This window comes from Dendrobates tinctorius, unplaced genomic scaffold, assembly GCF_039654945.1.
Source record: "Dendrobates tinctorius isolate UK_male_01 unplaced genomic scaffold, ASM3965494v1 ptg000030l, whole genome shotgun sequence".
Lineage (NCBI taxonomy): Eukaryota > Metazoa > Chordata > Amphibia > Anura > Dendrobatidae > Dendrobates > Dendrobates tinctorius.
Genome location: NW_027361698.1, coordinates 30598823 through 30618161, shown reverse-complemented (window position 1 = coordinate 30618161; position 19339 = coordinate 30598823). Strand labels below are relative to the sequence as shown.

General features: G+C 40.2%; 1 protein-coding gene across 1 annotated transcript in view; it reads left to right on the top strand.

Moving 5' to 3' along the window:
* Positions 1–19339, top strand: part of PRDM5 (PR/SET domain 5) — a 462601-nt gene that overhangs the window by 129668 nt on the left and 313594 nt on the right. The window contains exon 9 of the mRNA XM_073571995.1: positions 7435–7514. Coding sequence (XP_073428096.1) covers positions 7435–7514 — 80 coding nt within the window. The remainder of the gene's footprint in view (positions 1–7434; positions 7515–19339) is intronic.

Below are 19339 nucleotides of genomic sequence, written 5' to 3'. Positions count from 1 at the left end.
CACTGCCAGAGATCTTTTATGACATTTTGGAGAGCAAATTATGTAAATAATTACATAACACTCAAAAGTAAAGTTGAATAAAAATGCAACAAAAATAAATACTCCCAAATAGTGTGAAAAAATATATTTTTTATATATTTTGTAAATAACTTATATATATTAGGTATCCACAAAACCATAATAACCAAAAGAAAAAGTTGTTTTTTTCTAATATATTTGCTATTACTTCCAGCATTCATCTTTTTTGTTTAATACAAAATGAGGCCTCATCCAGACATCTGTTTTTCTCATGTACGAGAAAAACTGACCATTTATTTTGTTCATACTTGGTCCAAGTGTCATATGATTTTCTCGTACTTGGAGACAAAAAAAAGTTTCTCCACCTTCTCCTATGTGACAGTCCAAGTGCCATCCCTATTTTAATATGGACCCGTAGACTTGCATTGTCAATTTTCATTTGAATCTCCGTTCAAAATCGGACATGTCTCCATTATTTTTCCGCAAACAGCTTAGTCCACGAATAATCATGGACATGTGAATCGTCTCATAGACTATCATAGGTACAAGTTTTATCCATAAAACCACAGATAGTACTCGTACATGAACATTGGACGTCTGAATGTGTCCTGAATGTCACTGAAAAATGCACAGAGACAGAAAAGAAAAAAGCTGTAAAAGATTAGCTTCAATACGTGCAGGGGAATATATCATTAAATGAGTTTTTTCAGACTAAACTGGATTGACCTCAGGATCTACAGTATAAGAGAACAAATTATGAAATGAGTTTTCAAGTCTAAACTAGGTATTACCTACCCACTGGAAGGTGATAACGTATAGATCTGTGTATTATTCTATTTATTTCTTTTATGGTGTTCACTGCTCAAGAAATTAACGTAATAGTCTTACTAGTTTGGACCTTTATAAGCGGACACAGAGCTATAATGTTTTTTTCCATTTTAGATTTAATTTACCTAACGGGAAAATGGGAGATATAAACTTTCACATGTTGTAGGTTTTTGGAATATGTTTACGTTTTAACATGCCTTTTACATACTGACTTGACCTTATACTACAAAATACTTTTTTATTATAATTTATGGTCCTGTCAGCACTCTACTATTGCCCTATCATTTCTGAATGCATTCTTAATGACGCTTTTTATTTATTACCCGATAATAGCTCTTCTGGAGGCTGACCTCTGTTCAAGTTACTACTTCATAACATACAGTATGTCCATCATCTGAAGTTAAAATTTTTTATTTTAATTTTAGGTGATTTCTTAAGTTTGCCAACAAACATTCAATCAATTCCTAGTCACCTTCCTACTGTTTATAATATTCCTGCTAAGGGTGTGTGCACCCATTGTGGATTCTGCTGCGGATCCGCAGCGGATTTGGCCCTGCGGATCCGCAGCAATTTCGGCTGCGTTGTACAGTACCTTTTTAGTCTATGTAAATTGAAAACCACAGTGCCCACGGTGCAGAATTTTCCTCGCGGATTTGCTGCGGATTTAAATCCGCAGCATGTCAATTCTTTGTGCGGATTCTGCAGCGGATTGGCACCTGCTCCATGACAGGTGTCAAACCGCAAAGGAAAACCGCAGGCTAATCCGCAATAAATCCGCAGATAAACCGCAGGTCTTTTGACCTGCGGATTAATCTGTGGATTTAGACAAATCCGAGTGGAAAATTCCGCAGCAGAATCCGCAATGTGTGCACACACCCTAGGTCTCCATTTTCCCCTGGCATAACCAAGTCTTTATCTACTGTGTAGTCCATTAATTTTCAACTGCCTTGAAACTATTGCAATTTTCCTTTTACAGAAAATAAAGTATGTAGGGCAGTAACTTATTCAAAATTCTAAAGTTGAGCCAACAGTTTGCTTATTTTCCTTGGGTGTATTTAGAAATATAAAGCATAGGTGAGGTAGGCGGTTAGATCACAAGTTGCTGTTGGACAGCAGTCATCATTTTCATTGCCAGTTCCTTCCCAAATTTTGCCCCACTCTTCACATGAGACCTACATTAATAAATTGACTGGTATATTTATTTTCTTATTAAATAGAGTATCTTACGTGGTTCATTTGGTTTCAGTAGCCAAAGGGATCTCGAGAGTTGACATTTGATACTCTCTGAAGATCTTTGCAAGCTTAAAACCGGAAAATCAGCTAATCAACCAGTTCTGCTAACTGAAAACCAGCGCAGTTAAGAAAAATAATCAGATGTTACTCTGAATCCTACAGCATAAGGCTGTTTTCCTGCACAAAAATAGTGCTTTGTGAACTGATCATGCTATGACATCTGCAAGTGTTTTTAAAGTAAGATGCATTAATAGGAATGGATACATGTATCCATGTCTTTTTTTTTTCAATAAAAGCTTTTAGGCAACATTGGACAAACTGAAATATAATCACCAATACCAACAATATTGTAGTGAAAAGAAGACAATGTCCATCAGATATTGACGGATATTATACATTCCTGGATCATCCGTCTAAAAAATGCACTTTAATTAAATTACCTAAACTGCACAGTTATAGCATGTGTCACTTTAGTTAGAAGGAATGCTGAAAGCTAAAGAAGGCCTTTCACCAAATTTTTCATGTTCAATTGGACACATGATGTAGAACAGAATAAAATGTTTGTTTTTTATTTTTTTTTAATTATTATTTAATCATTTGGCACCTAATGAGTTAATTTTTGTTAATTTCAAGGTTTTGTCAGATAGTTTATATTGAGGGCGTGTACTCCTTCCCCTTGTATCCTGTTGAGCAATCATAAGCAGGCAGCAAGACACTGGAATTTGAAGAACGCATCGCTCTATAGCTTAGAGCAGCATTCTAAGTATGTGAGATGTATACTGTCAAACAACCATGATTTCCTGGTCTAACTTCATAGTTAGGAAGCCCACATAACTTGATCTTTTCAGATAAGGTCTCTGTGGGGTAAGGACAGCACACCTGAGAATAGCTGTTTCCCATTACAAACCTTTTGATCCGCTCTCCTGTTGCCATGATATGATAAATTCTGCTGTACTGCCCCTTACCCCACATTGCCTGTATGGAAATGTTTCAGTAATGTCTGCTGTGCTTAAAGCAGCTTATACTTTCTTTGCAGTGAGAGTATATGTCATTATATCTCTCAAAGGAGGAGTCCAGAACAGGCAGGTTACTCCTGAGTGGGACAGAATGTCAACCCTGATCTAACTGCAGAGTAAGTACATGTTTCTTAAGCAAATCAGACATAAGAGTAATGAAATAATTAAATATCATACATTGAAGAGCCTGTTCTAAGTTATGATTGCATCATACAGGGAGAGGTAAACGCCCCAAGTGAAAACTATGTGATAACACCCACTTGGACTTAACTTATTAGATGCAAAATACTTTTGATGCTAATATGCTTGCAATGGAGAGGCATTTTTTAAAATCATATCCCAGTCTGCAACCAAGATTATATTGTGTTTCCAGTTCAAAAAGAAAAATTTGGTATATAGAGAGCGTCCACCTCTCAAATAGCATTCCAGTTGAAAGTGTAGTTTATTCACCCATATTCTATTTATCTATCTCTCGACATACTTCAGTTTATAGTACATAAATGTGGAATCTGGATAATGCATGTTATACATGTACAGGCAATAATTCCTATGTTCACTTTTAACCTGATTTTTCTGCACACTAATTTCATGCATAGTGCAAGAAAATACACATCGTTTTTATTCTTTTTTTCAATGATTAACTGTAATACCTACTGCAGCGCAGTAGCACACAACCTCTACCATGGGGTGCGGGTGAAGGAAAATAGGTATACTCACAGTGAAACCACAGAGCAGCAGGCAGGAGCCACTAGATGGTGGAAGAGTCATCAGAAAAGCCAGGTTAGCAACAGAGAGGGAATGAAGTACCAGAGGTCACAGCAATACACGTGTTCAGAAACAAGCCAAAGAAGTTAGAGACGGTCGGGAGCAGGAAAGCCAGAGACGGAAGACAGTCAAACAGATCAAAGACAAGCTGAGTCAAATACCAAGAGGTCACAACACAGAGAGCGAGTACTACGACGAGCGAAGTCACAGGGGAAAACAGGAATGGGACCTAGGTAAATGGGAAGAAGACAAATCATGGTATAACGGTGTCAGCTGCTCAATCCAGAGGCAGAAACTATGACTGACGCTGCTTCCAGGTAACAGCGGACTGAAATGGCCGGACAGATACCAAAATGTGGCAGGCAAGATTAACCCCATCCCGGGGAGAGAATAATCAAAAACAAACCCCTAACTGGATCATGACAGTACCCCCCTCTGTAGTTTAAGAGATGAGGAAAAAGGTACCTGAGAGTGCATAGTGCAAGAAAATACACATCGTTTTTATTCTTTTTTTCAATGATTAACTGTAATACCTACTGCAGTGGAGTAGCACACAACCTCTACCAGGGGGTGCGGGAGAAGGAAAATAGGTATACTCACAGTGAAACCACAGAGTAGCAGGCAGGAGCCACTAGATGGCGGAAGAGTCATCAGAAAAGCCAAGACAGCAACAGAGAGGGAACGAAGTACTAGAGGTCACAGCAATACACGTGTTCAGAAACAAGCCAAAGAAGTCAGAGCCGGTCGGGAGCAGGAAAGCCAGAGACGGAAGACAGTCAAACAGATCAAAGACAAGCTGAGTCAAATACCAAGAGGTCACAACACAGAGAGCGAGTACTACGACGAGCGAAGTCACAGGGGAAAACAGGAATGGGACCTAGGTAAATGGGAAGAAGACAAATCATGGTATAATGGTGTCAGCTGCTCAATCCAGAGACAGAAACTATGACTGACGCTGCTTCCAGGTAACAGCGGACTGAAATAGCCAGACAGATACCAAAATGTGGCAGGCAAGATTAACTCCATCCCGGGGAGAGAATAATCAAAAACAAACCCCTAACTGGATCATGACAGTACCCCCCTCTGTAGTTTAAGAGATGAGGAAAAAGGTACCTGAGAGTCTGGGCAACCTCCTCGACAGTTACCCAGACTTAGGCATTTTCCGGCACCTTGGGAGTAGAAGGACATGAGGGACAGTCCTTTTTCCAGTCTCCTGGACTACCACAGTAGAAGTAGTCTCCCATCACATCATCATCTCCTCTCCCTTTCCTTGATGGTGGTGACCCCCACCTTCATGGGCTCAGACTGAGGCATAGCATCAGGGTTACTCAGAAGCAAAGGCCCTTCTCTCTGCATGACACCCCTCTCCCTTAGTCTTCGATCAATACAGATGGCGTGAGTCATAGCCTCTTCCAAAGGACTAGGTAGTGGAGAGTCAGAGTGTCCTTCAAATGGTCAGTCAGTCCCCTCCGGAACTGGCATGTGAGTGCAGAGTAGTTCCATAAGACCTCTGGGGACCATTGTCTACACTCCAAGTAATACCACTCGGCTGAGAGCTTTCCTTGATTAAGACCCATGATAGAATCCTCTCACACCCTGACACGGTCTGGTTCGTCATAGATAAGTCCTAGGGCCTCAGAAACTGATCCACTGAAATCCGTTCAGGGGCAGTATGGCACAACGAGAAAGCCCAAGATTGGGGACCTTCCCTGAGTAAGGAAATAATTATTCCAACCTGCTGACTTTCATCCCCAGAAGATCGATGTCTCAGTGAAAACAACAATTTGCAACCCTCCCTGAAAGTACAAAACTTATCCTTCTCACCAGCAAAGGTGTCAGGGAGCTTGACCAAAGGTTCGGGAGAATGCAAGGTGACATCTACAGAATTGCCAGACCTGCTGACAACATGGGGGGTGGTACCCTGCACCGTCTTAACCGTCTCCGTCAACTCTTTCTGTAATTGAGTAAGGGGACGTGGCCAGGGACCTATGTTCCACCGTCAATTCCCGCATCATCTGCGTGAAACTGAACACCTATTCAGCCAAATTGCACAGTGGATCCATAGCCAGGTAAAAAAATGAATAAAACCCTCTAAATATATGGTCAGTTATAATGTAATGCCTGCTGCAGCGCAGTAGCACACAACCTCCACCAGCAGGTGTGGTTGAAGGAAAATAGGTACAGTCACAGTGAAACCACAGAGTAGCAGGCAGGAGCCACTAGATGGCGGAAGAGTCATCAGAAAAGCCGAGACAGCAACAGAGAGGGAACGAAGTACTAGAGGTCACAGTAATACACGTGTTCAGAAACAAGCCAAAGAAGTCAGAGCCAGTCGGGAGCAGGAAAATCAAAGAGACGACAGAGAGTTAAACAGGTCAGAGGACAAGCCGAGTCAAGTACCAAGAGGTCACAACACAGAGAGCGAGTAGTACGATGAGCGACGTCACAGGGGAAAACAGGAATGGGACCTAGGTAAATGGGAAGAAGACAAATCAGGGTATAATGGGGTCAGCTGCTCATGCCAAAGACAGGAACTATAATTGATGCTGCTTGCAGGTAACAGCTGACTGAAATAGCCAGACAGATACCAAAATGAGGCAGGGAAAATTAACCCATCTTGGGGAGATTATAATCAGAAGCAAACTCCGGACTGGATCATGACATTAATATTACAGATATGTAGATTAAGGGCTTGCTCACACTGGAAAGTAGAATCCAATGATTTGATTCTTTTGCATGTGAGAATCGGATCACAGGTGCGGAGAAGATAGATAACTTAATTTCTTCATTATCTCCATTCTGCGACTCTAAGTATATCAGACTGCCCTTGGATGGCATCCGAGGGCAGTCTGATGTTTTGCACACACCCATAGACTTCTGTGAGCGAGCCCTAATAGTAAGGGTAGATTACCAATGATATTGGACGAGTGCTACCAAACTGTTTTTAATCTCCGAGAAAAAATGATCCCATGTGATCAAATTCTGATCAGTATCTGTTCATAATAATCAAACCATTTGTCTCGCGTGAACAGAAAACGCTCATGTGCACCTATCTTTTTAGTAATAATCTAATAGACTTCCTATTTTTTTGTGTAGCTCAGACTAGAAATCACTATTACAAATCTGTATTCTCCACGAAGAAATAAAATGACTCCATTAAGCTCAATTGACGTCCATTGACTCTCCATTGGGAGAGTACAGATTACCGTAGATTCTGAAACTTATGATCATAATGCATTTTCAATGTTTTGCCTATTTGGCTATATAACACCTGTGCTAATACTATATTGTCCATAACAGAATGTCTCCCATTAGTGCCACATAGCACTGTGTTCACATTATAGTGCCGTGTAACATATTCACCACACTGTTTAACTCTTCATTAAAGTGTTTGCCTCCTCGTAGCCATAATATCACACTAGCATTCATGTGTGCCATAGAATTGGCAAGAACAGCTGATAAAGAAGAGTCTTTATAAACATATGTGCTTCATCTTAGTAATCATATCTGTTCCACAGTACTTTATCTATTATTTCTTTCCTCCCTTTTGAGGTATATTCTTCATTTTTTTTAGGAAATTCTAAGAAGAGGTTAATGTGCACGGTCTGTAACAAGAAATGCTCATCGTCAGTTATCCTTCAAGAGCACCGAAAGGTAAAGAATAGGACATCTGGACTTGACTTATAGCAAATCTAACACAAGAATGTTTCGGATCAGATTTTTTTTCTATGGCCCCCTAATTAAAGGACACGTATGATTACTATGCTGTTGTTATGTATAGGCACAATTATTGCTCTATAGTGGAATAGTCACATCAGAAATTGTGCACAGGCTCTGCTCTCGGCATACTGGTTTTTAGAGTGATCTCTTAAGGTGAGATCTTATTGATTGTCTTCTCCAGACCTGATAAATATGAGCCAAGTGCATGCATAGAAGAAAGACATCGGACGCAGGGTCAGATGTGTGCTCCTCTCTCGGCAAGAGCTGGCACCAAACTGAACTTTATTAGTATAAACAAAAGATCATGTAGGAGGCAGGAAGAGGGTGTTGCACAACTTCTCAGCAGCCATTGCATCAGTCTGTGTTAAATCCATGCTAGGTCTATTCCACATATGGTCTTCAGTATATCCAACTCACATTCGAAGGATTCCAGGTCGTAGTTCCAGGATGTAGACACCATCTTCCCACCCCACATATATTACTAGCTTATGTAAGGTTAATAATTGACTTCATTAGCCATTCTCTCCTTCACACTGGCATAAAGAAAACATTAAAAAATAATTAAAATATTTAGTGTTGTCTTGTTCAAAAACATCACATTACTTTTGGAAAACTCATTCACGATATTAAACAGTTAGACCACAAGTCTTGAAGCTTGCTCTTACTTCTAGATTTTTTGTACTGTAAAATCATCTGAATTTTATCCAGAAAACGTGGATGATTTTCATCCATTTGCCATCCGGATTGCCATCTGTTTGTCCATTTTCTACAGTTTCCTAATAATGTCTATGTTTCTATAAAAATCAGATGTTAGACAGATGATATTGAATTTTTTTTTTTGAACATCCGTATTCTTCTTTAGGCGGATGTCATGCAACACCCAAAAGATAATAATGCACACTGCAATTTTTTTTACTCGGCCCATGTGAAAAACTGTCATTTAAAGCGCCCTATTGAATTGCTTTGGTCAGTTTGCTGTTGAGTTTTATTCGGACAGCACAAGTTAATATAATACTCTCATATGAACAAGCCCTTAAGACTATGCATATAACCATATGACTTTTAGCACGACTTTTAGATGACATTTTAAAAAGGTATTCTGCTCCAGAAGTATTTTTTTCTAAGGGAAAAATATTAAATTAATAGGGTGTTATATGGGCACCCTAATGTGGCACACAAAGTACCTATGGCTTTGTAGTTGGAACCCGCTGGTACTTATTTTGCCTTGTAACAGCACTGTGGACATAGTTATGCCATGTGTATGAAAATTCACTACTTTAATTTAAGGTTTTACAATGGTAAAAAAACACAATACAACCCTCTGCCATTTCCTAGTCAATGTTTAGCCTACAATAATTGTCTGTTATTTCCGCTCCAGTAATGTCCTATAGACTAGTGGCAGCTATGGCATTTACAGTATCTCCGTGGTATAGGGATATCACCGCTACAGCCAATGATTGGCTACTGAGGTCCCATGTCATTGCCGGAACCCAGTAAAACCAACATGGTTAAGGGAGTGACAAGGAATTAGAAAGGTGAGTATTGTTCTTTTTTAATTTCAGAACATGGTGAGATGTAAAATTATGGCTTTAAAAAAAACCCCTCTAAAATGCAGAATGTCAAATTTAGCAAATGTGCAGGGATTAGATTTGCTGACTAGTAACAGAAAAGTGAATGAGATTTCAACAAATTGTATCCACAATGTGAAAATTCTCAACCCCACAGAAAATAAATTCCTGTCATGGATTGGTCAATGATAATTTGAGAATATTTTCCCATTGAGCTCAATGAAGAAGTCAAAATACGGCAAAAAAACAGCTGTTGCCAATTTTACAGTTGATTACTTAAAAGAGATCTGCAACAAAATGTATAAGGGCAGCAACAAAAAAAACCATTCTATGCGCAAAGTTTAAAAAAAAATCCCAATTTCTTAGCGCTATAATGGCTACACTTCTTTTGTCATCCACTGACCTCCCCCGATCTGATAGAGACATCATCAATGGAGGCCGGGTGTACAGAGGTCTGTGGGGGACTAAAGAAGTGAAGAGAGCATCACTGAGATCAATATAATTTTTTTAATTAGTATTTTACATGATAAACAAGAAAATCTACATGATTTTGCTCAGATTTGCTACTGTGGAATTTCTTCTGTATTCTTGTGGAATAAGTCTGTTACATGTAAAGGGACCCTTATAAAACGAATTATATGAAAATGCATCAATATCAATTTAAAAAAACTGTACTCTGGTTTCTGAAGATTTTCATATAAATTCTTCTCAGCAGAGGACATTTAGAGCATAATTCTTTAAAATGGAAATTTATTGAATTTGGCTGTAGAAATCAAGGTCCTAAGGTAAAGAACATACTGATTAGACTTGGAGATGTAGCTAAATCATACCATGTGTTAGCGGAGTTTTAACGTCATCCTTCATTGTCAGCTTTTACAAAGCAGTCACCTGTTCAATGACATGACATTGTACATGGGGTCTAATCAATCAATTTTTGCTTAGATGCTTCTTACCCTTTTATTGCCAATGATACAATCCAAAATCATATTAACAACAGATTTTTTTTTCCATGCTTTTCAGTTAAAATGGCAACTAGAAACTTGGCTGGCTGCTCTGACATACCGATTTTTTTTTCTGCATTTTAATGACATCTGCGGGAGAAAAGGAAATCCCAATGAGATCATTATTGAGATTTTCAGCTTTGAGTAGAGCCTCTGGTTTAACATCTCTGACATTTAATTTAATTACAGGTCTCTAAAATATCTAACAAAAATATGTTTATAGAATCAAAGTAATGAAAAAAAAAAATAAAAGCCTTTACTTACAATGAAGAAGTTAAAATATCAACAGTTTCAACACCATTTCTTTATACATACAATATATCCCTACACAGTCATTATTCGTTCTATCAGACTGGTAGAATTATCAGCGTATGATAATCTCATAAATTAAGTCAATTATATAAGAACTGAAACATAATAAATCCTTATGATTTGGTAATTTATGAAAAAATGCAAAATATTGTTATTTCATTTTGATATTTAATAGAAAAATAATGATATTGGATGACGGATGCCTTCATTGACTAACCAGAAAATACATATTTCAAAACGTTTCAAGAAATGATTCTGGTGGGCCATTAATATTGCGTTATTTTTACTCCCAGTAAAAAAGTTATATCTCAAAAAGGGCAAAACGTGGAAGCGCTCTTGCCAATAAAAATAAAGCTTAGGGAGAGGTGCACGGCACAGGTAATTGCTCTTTTCTGTTCTATAAAGACCGGTATCATGCAAGACCTTTCAGATCCTGCACTAAGCTTAAAGGATTGCATGTTTCTCCATCTTTCAAGGATGATGTATCAGACACTGGCGGTATGATTTCAGCCAAGTACAATTAGGCTCAGAAATATTTGGATAGTGACCAAATCTTTTTGATTTGGGCTCTGCATGCCACTTATTATATTTAAAATGAAACCACTGAGATGCAATTGAAGTGTAGACTTTCAGGTTTAATTGAAGCGGTTGAACAAAAATATCCTGTTAAACATTTAGAAATTGCAATCATTTTTCTACAATGTCATCACACTACGTCTAACATGTTTTACAGAGGATGTGGTGTTCTGTGGATCATGAGCCGTTCCAAGCCTCTTCCATACTTTCTTCTTCCCATCATTCTGGTACAGGTTGATCTTCATTTCATTTGTCCAAAGAATGCTTTTCCAAAACTGGGCTGACTCCTTTAAATGTTTTATTTTTTTTTTACAAAGTCTAATCTGGTTTTCTATTTTTGACCGGAGCTTTCTCCAGTTTTTCGTCTTCATTTTTCGCTCCCCTTCTTTCCAGAGCCATAACTTTTTTATTTTTCAGTCAATATAGCCACGTGAGGGATTATTTTTTGCAGGACGAGTTGTACTTTTGAACGTCATCATTGGTTTTAGCATGTCGTGTACTCGAAAATGGGAAAAAATTCCAAGTGCGGTGAAATTGCAAAAGAAGTGCAATCCCACACTTGTTTTTTTGTATGTCTTTTTTTGCTAGGTTCACTAAATGCTAAAACTGACCTGCCATTATGATTCTCCAGGTCATTATGAGTTCATAGGCATCAAACATGTCTAAGGTTCTTTTTTATCTATGTGGCGAAAAAAATTCCAAAGTTTGCAAAAAAATAAAATAAAAATTGTGCCAATTTCTGAGACCCGTAGCGTCTCCATTTTTCATGATCTCGGGTTGGGAGAGGGCTTTTTTTTAGCACACCGAGCTGATGTTTTTAATTATACAACTTTTATGCAGATATGTTCTTTTGATCACCCATTATTGCATTTTAATTCAATGTCACGGCGACCAAAAAAAATAATTCTGGCATTTCGATTTTTTTTCTCGCTACGCCATCAGGTTAAACCTGTTTTTTTATTGATAGATCGGATAATTCTGAATTTGGCGATACCTAATATGAGCATGTGTAATTTTTTTTTTTATTTTGAATGAGGTGAAAGGGGGGTGATTTAAACTTTTACATTTTTTATTTTTTATATATTTTTAAAACTATTTTTTTTACTTTTGGCATGCTTCAATAGCCTCCATGGGAGGCTAGAAGTTGTCATAGCTTGATCGCTTCTGCTACATACAGGTGATGCTCTGATCGCCTGTATGTAGTAGAATTACTGCATAATAATAATAATCTTTATTTATATAGCGCCAACTTATTCTGCAGAGCTTTACAGTTTAGCAGTTTCAAAACACAAGTGATAAGTAACGTTAACGATACAATGATTAAAGCAAAATAAGATGACCCTGCCTGTGAGAGCTTACAATCTACAATGACGTGGGGAAGAGACAAAGTACAGGTGAGCATTTACAATGATGTATTTACAATGATGGTCCAGCTATGGTAGGGGCCCAGATTGGGGGGTGGTCCACTGCTTACCACGACCAGACGACACAGAGACGAGACGGAGGCAGATTTCAGTTGCAACAGGTCCCAGTTTATTGGCCGTCCTCCTGACGACCGTAGCCATACACCGCAGTACTTTTACAGCTCTCCGTTTCCAGGCCTGGGTACCTTCACCTCTCCTTCAGTCGTAGTGACGTTCCTCGCGGATCTTTCGCTGGGGCTGTCCTAGACCTATCTACCGCCAGCGCTTCACCTGCCCGAGGTCGTCGTCCAATCGGTACCCCTGGGGCCTCGTCTGTCCTGCGGTTCTTGGTGTCAGGGCCACCCCCCTGACTGTCTCTTCCTGTCAGTCCCCTGGTTGAGCGCTCCACCGTTGTCAGTCTTCTGTCCTGAGTCTTCTCCTCCTGAGCTCCTCCCGGGACTAGCCTCCCTGGAACCCTGTCCTGTCCTATTTATCCCCTTCCTCGGGAATTTCCCTCCTGGGTTCCTGTCTCCCCGCCCCCCATGACTAAGCGGTTTCCTAAGCCCTAAGCTGATGTCAAGTCCTGAACTACGCTCCCCCTGCCATCTTGTGGCCAATTCTAGGTATTGCACTCCCTTTTCCATCTACCCCCAGCTGTCTCCCTTCTGTCATTACTACCATCCGTCTCCAGTGCACAAACCATGCCTTCTCCCTCCAGTCAAGTCCGTCCGTCAAGTCACCTTCCCCACACAGCCATCTTGAGGGAGTGAGGGATAGATGGAGATAGTGAATGGGCTACACACACACTTACACATAAAATGACTTTGATTAGTGAATGTGATAGGCCGCTCTGTACAAATGCGTTTTGAAGGAACGCCTAAAACTGTGCAAATTTTGGATAGTCCTAATTTCTTAGGGCTGAGCATTCCAGAGGATTGGTGCAGCATGGGAGAAGTCTTGGAGTTGGGAGTGGGAGGTGCGGATTAGTGCGAAGGTTAGACCGATAGACAGAAATGAGGGAGGAGATGTAATGGTGTGCCGCACTGTGGAGAGCTTTGTGGGTGAGAACAAGTACTTTGAATTGGATCCTATAATGAATGGGCAGCCAATGTAAGGACTGGTGAAGAGCGGACGCGTCCGAGTACCAATTAGCCAGATGGATGACCCTGGCTGCCGCATTAAGTATGGACTGGAGAGGGGAAAGTCGAGTAATGGGGAGGCCAATTAATAGAACATTCCAGTAGTCCAGGCGGGAGTGGATCAATGCGAGAGTGAGGGTTTTTGTTTTTTCCATGGTGAGAAAAGGGCAGATTCTAGAGATTTTTTTTAGGTGTAAGCAGCAAGAGCGGACAAGAGATTGTATATGGGATATGAAGGAGAGATTGGTGTCAAATATAGCACCCAGACAGTGCGCCTGCTGCCGGGGTGTTATTATGGTGCCACCCATGGAGAGGGAAATGTTAGATTTAGGGAGGTTAGTAGTGTCAGAGACACCGCACTACACTTGCTCATAGAGCCAGTGCACATGTCCTGAGTACAGAAGCAGTGCTAAGAGTTACCTGGGGAGCAGGGCAGCAGAGGTGACAAAGCGTGCTTCAAGCTAATAGTGTCAGGGTCCAGTCAGCGCTGGAAAGTAAAGAGGCACGGGACCTGCGGACACTGAAAATGAGCAAGCTTGCACAGGACCTATGGTCATGTGAACGGTCATGTGACTGCAAGGGGGCGGGGCTTAGCATCAGAGAAGCCAGAGAACTCAGATTATGGCAAAGCAGAAGTCATGCACAGTACAGACCAGCGAGGTACAGGAGGGATAAACAGACGGGAGGTCAGACAAAGCAAAAGGTCATACACAAGATATCAGTACAGTACCAGGGAGGAGACAGAGCGGATAATCAGGGCCAAGCAGAGATCAAAACAAAACAGACACCTGGCAGAGTCCAAAGCGATATCCAGGGAACAGACCGAGTCATACACAGAGAATCAAGTAACCAGAACACAGCACTAACACACTCAGGGGTCACCACTCAATGCCAAGGGCGAAAGTATAACTGACAGGGATGGGAGCATCCTGAGGCTATAAGAAGCCTCCCCCAGAACCAGGGAGAGGCCACAATCATAGCCCCAGGTGTGCAGGTAAGCCTGCACCGGGATCACAACCTTTAGCCCCAGAAATGCCAGTCATCAGCACTGGTTCCAGGCATTAACCCCATGTGTGCGAGTCAAACCCGCACTGAGATCATGACAAGTAGATGGTGGGAGCAGAAGAAGTTCAGTTTTTGAGATGTTAAGTTTCAGATAGAGAGCGGACATGATGTTGGAGACTGCGGAAAGACAGTCACTGGTGTTCTTTAGTATCGCAAGGGGTAAGGTCGGGGGATTATGTATATAATTGTGTGTCATCAGCATAAAGATGGCACTGAAAGCCAAATCTGCTGATGGTCTGTCCAATTGGGGCCTTGTAGAGAGAGAAGAGAAGGGGGCCAAGGACTGAGCCCTGAGGTACCCTGACAGCGAGAGGAAGAGGAAATGATGTGGAGCCAGCGAACAAAATACTGAAGGAGCGATCAGAAAGTTAAGAAGAGAACCAGGAGAGAGCGGTGTCCTTAATGCCTAGTGAGTGGAGCCTAGAGAGTAGGAGACAGTGGTCAACAGTGTCGAAAGCTACAGAAAGGTTGAGAAGAATGAGCAGAGAGTGGTCACCTTTACATTTTGCTGTCATAAGGTCATTGGTAACTTTGATGAGTGCAGTTTCAGTCGAATGTAGGGAGCGGAAGCCGGACTGAAGGGTCTAGGAGGGAGTGAGTGGAGAGGTAACGGGTAAGGCGGGAGTAGACTAGGCGCTCCAAAAGTTTAGAGACGAAAGGGAGATTGGAGACTGGTCTGTAGTTGTTTGTGCAGGATAGGTCGAGAATGGGTTTCTTTAGTAATGGAGTAACAATAGAGTGTTTGAAGGAGGATGGGAAAATGCCCTAGGAGAGGGAGAGATTAAAGATTGTAATTAGGTGAGTTGTGACGACTGGATAGAGAGACTGGAGGAGATGTGAGGGAATGGGATTGGTAGTGCATGTAGTTGGACGACAAGAAGAGAGGAGTCTGGAGACTTCTTCTGTGATGGGATCAAATGTGGAAAGAGCCAGGGGAAATGCAGGGAGGGATGGGAGTCATAGCACTTGGTGGTTGGGAGCGGATTTTCTGATGGATATTATCTATTTTCTCTATAAAGTGGGAGGCCATGTCATCTGCACAAATGTCTGTGATAGGGGCTTGTGCTTTTGGCCTGAGGAGGAAGTGAGAGGTGTCCGAAAGTTTCTTGGAGTTGTTGGCTAGTGAGGAGATCAGGGTGGTGAAGTAGGTCTGTTTGGCACTGTGAAGGGCAGAGTTATAGGTTCTAAACATAAATTTGAAGCATTTTCTGTTGACAGCCGAAAGCACCTGTCTGTTATGACCGACCCCCCTCCTGGCGGCGCTGAAAACCCACGCAGACAAGCCCCTAGTGCAAGAGTAGCACAACACGTCAAAAGCATAGATTACAGCTCATCCCAAGTGTCCTGTTTTGAGAACAAATAGTTGAAGGTTGCAAAGGAATTAGGGAGTACACTGGTTGGCTAGATATTGCATGATCATCTTTAAAAACCTTTCCCTCCTTGTGAAAAATACTTAGTCGTCAGGTCCTCAATGCTGTTAGGGTGTCAATAAATTGACCCAGGCCTTTGACAGTATACCCCTGCCTCTGTTGTACCAGGTTTGTTTCTCCCTCATCACTCCTCAGTGGTTGGACAAAGAAACTTGTCCCCTAGCATTGTTTGATGAAAATTTTTTCAACATATTTTCTACAATGGCCTTCTGGTATAGCACCATTTCAGTAGACCTCTCCGCCTCAGGAAGAAGATATGCACCATTCTCCTTGTAGCGTGGTTCTAGCAGGGTGAATAACCAGCACTATTTCTTGGTCAAGATGAATGTAACACAAGGGTCATTGGAAAGGAAGTGGTACATAAAGTAGGCTATATGTGTCAAGCTGCCTACAGCCAACACTTCCTTGTCTCCACCATGATGACAACTCTCCATCTCCTCCATCTTGATCTCTTCATCCTCATTCCCCCCCTCAGCGCATCAACAAAGTAGAGTCATGTCCTTTTCTCCCTCCTACTTCTCAGCCTCCAGAAAGGTTTTTATCTTCTACTTTAGTTCACTCCACTTATTGTCCTGTCAAGTTGAATGAACAGAGGAATGCATGTTCATGATGCTTGACCAGACACTGCTCTGACATCTATCTTGAGCAGATGTTCTTCATTCACCCCATCCTACTACATGTACTCTGGTGTAAAAAAATGGTTTAACTGCTGTTAATTTATTTGCCTCCAAAAAAATTGTATAGGTCTTGTATAGGTCTATGCTTCATACTAAGCCCTTGTTTCCAGATTTTTGTCTAAATCTCCCAAAAATCTGATTTAGATGAATCCCCGACAGAACATTTCACTTTAAATAGGCATATGGACACATCTTTTTGTGTTCTTCTGCCCTCTTTCCCAGCGGTGTCCTATCTTTTTAGGCATGCACAAAACAGTCAACCACACCTTTTGTGTGCCTCTAAAAAGATGGACATCAATGGATCAGAAGCAGACAGAGTCAATAGTAAGTCTTCCTGCCTCTTAGTGAATATACCCATCAAGGTTCTGTCTGAATCAACGGATTTCACAGATTTAGATGGAAACTGCGACGTAACTGCACAGGATAAATGTGAACTGAGCTTTAACAGATCCAAAATATTATAAACCCCAAAAGGGTATCAGCAAAAACTTCAGCTCAACCCACCAAAAAAAGACCCACCTAGGTCTGTTGATGAAATTATCTCCATAATTACCCAAAAGCGCAAAGGCCAGAAAAGTAACATAGCTCCCATCCTCTGAAACAAAAACAATCCAGTGAATTCACAAATACAAATGTTCCTGTGCTTCTGGAGCCATAAAGTGTGCCTAAACCACATATTTGTCAATAGTGTAATGAGAGGAGCCCAACTAATTTACTGATTGTTTCACCAGAAGCACATGTTGGCACATTGTACTGACATATTTGCAATTTTTGTTCTGCTACACTAACTGCATGCTTATTTTTGGAAAACATCTGTGGGGACTAAATAGTCACCACATCCATAGCTAAAGTTGAAGAGCAGTGTAATTTCTAAAATAGGGTTACGTGTGAGGTTGATTTTCTGTTTTGGCACATTTTAAGCTCTCAAAATGGAGAGAATTTTAACTATGATTGTCTGTTGTGGGTTTCACAAACTACCAATACCATTCCATTTTGCTGTTTGTTGTCTGATTTATTTTTGTCTAGTTTCTAAGTTGTCCTTACTTAGTCTATAATTTTTCTTACACAGCCCCTTTCTGATGAAGGTCCAAGTTGTCAATATATTGTTCTGCACTGGTTGGATTGTAAATATAACTCTTGCTACATACTTCTCTTGAGTGCCAGGTTCTACTTATATTATCTATCACGGATTGGAAACCTACTCGAGCACCTTCCCCAAGTTCCGTATATTTTTAGTTATTAGTTAGTATCATTTTGATGCCTGATCTTTCAGGACTCTTATTTTTCCACTTATGCTGGTCTGCAAAGAGTCTTGATATTTTTATTTTTTCACTGATATTTCTCAATTTTTCTTTCTATCTGTTTTCAGTTATTTTTTGAAACATATATAACATTTTCACTTAATTTACATTATCGTACGTTCAGTGCAAAAATATTATATATATATTTTTTTAAGCTATATTAGTTCCAGATCTAAAATAAGAACTGGGATGGTGAGGGGTGGCCTTCAGGGTTGTCCCTTCCTCCATTATCTCGAACCACGACATACAAAATGAACCTTTTTGTTCTCAATACTAGCAAATCTTTAATTGTTAAATTTAAAAAAATTAGAAATTACTGTATGAAATCTGAGCCTCTGTGTAATCCATATTACGGTTCTGCACAACTAGGATGCTAATACAGCCGTGTACATGAATCGTTAAACTGAATAATACCCTACTTTCACAATTATGTCTCATTCGCATCATCCGACTACTATATTAACCCAAGGAAAAGCCACATTTTCAAATTCGTAATGAGATCCCCTGATTACAATTGTGTGTGTTCAAATTGTGCATAGCAAATTGTGGCCTTCAGTTGAATTTCCTGTTTCAGGCCACAATGCTGCCAGATGTGGGAACAAAGCTTTACTAAGCGATGTACCTAGAAGTGGTACGTTTCTTACAATTTACACTATTTACTTTGACTTTACATCCTCTTCACAATACTATCAAAAGAAGTATACTAACCACTAGGTTCTCCAGTTGGTATAATCTTTGAAATGAAATTATATATTAACTTTTGAAAAACCATAATTGTGTATCTGCCGGGTGTAATCAGTTGATTATTATTTGATATACTCAGAGGTTGATTGTTTCTAGTGAAGTAAAAAAAAGAACATTTTGTTTTAGTTTAAATCTAGTGTATTGGAATTTTTTTTATTTTTAGCCTTCAGCTGTAGAAATGTGAGATAAAGAATCCAATAAAAAGTCTAATATGAATTGGTGGGAGCAATGCAGCCATAATCTTGCATGTAAGACTGCCAATACTTTTGTGCTGTGTTTATAGTAATTAATGCGATAAAAACCAATCCCGTAGTGTTAAACAGTGAGCCTGCCTATATTTTCTAATATAATTGCTGCTGTCAGCAGCAATCCTTGCGTACCAATGTCAGAGGATCAGTGACGGAGATCTTGAAGAGAAATTATTGATTGGTGTTTTTTCATGTTATTTCCATAGTGCCATCATATTTGGCAGTATCTTATATTATATGGATGTAATCACATCGGATTTTGGAGTGATGCTGGTAGGAATTAAAGGAAATTCAC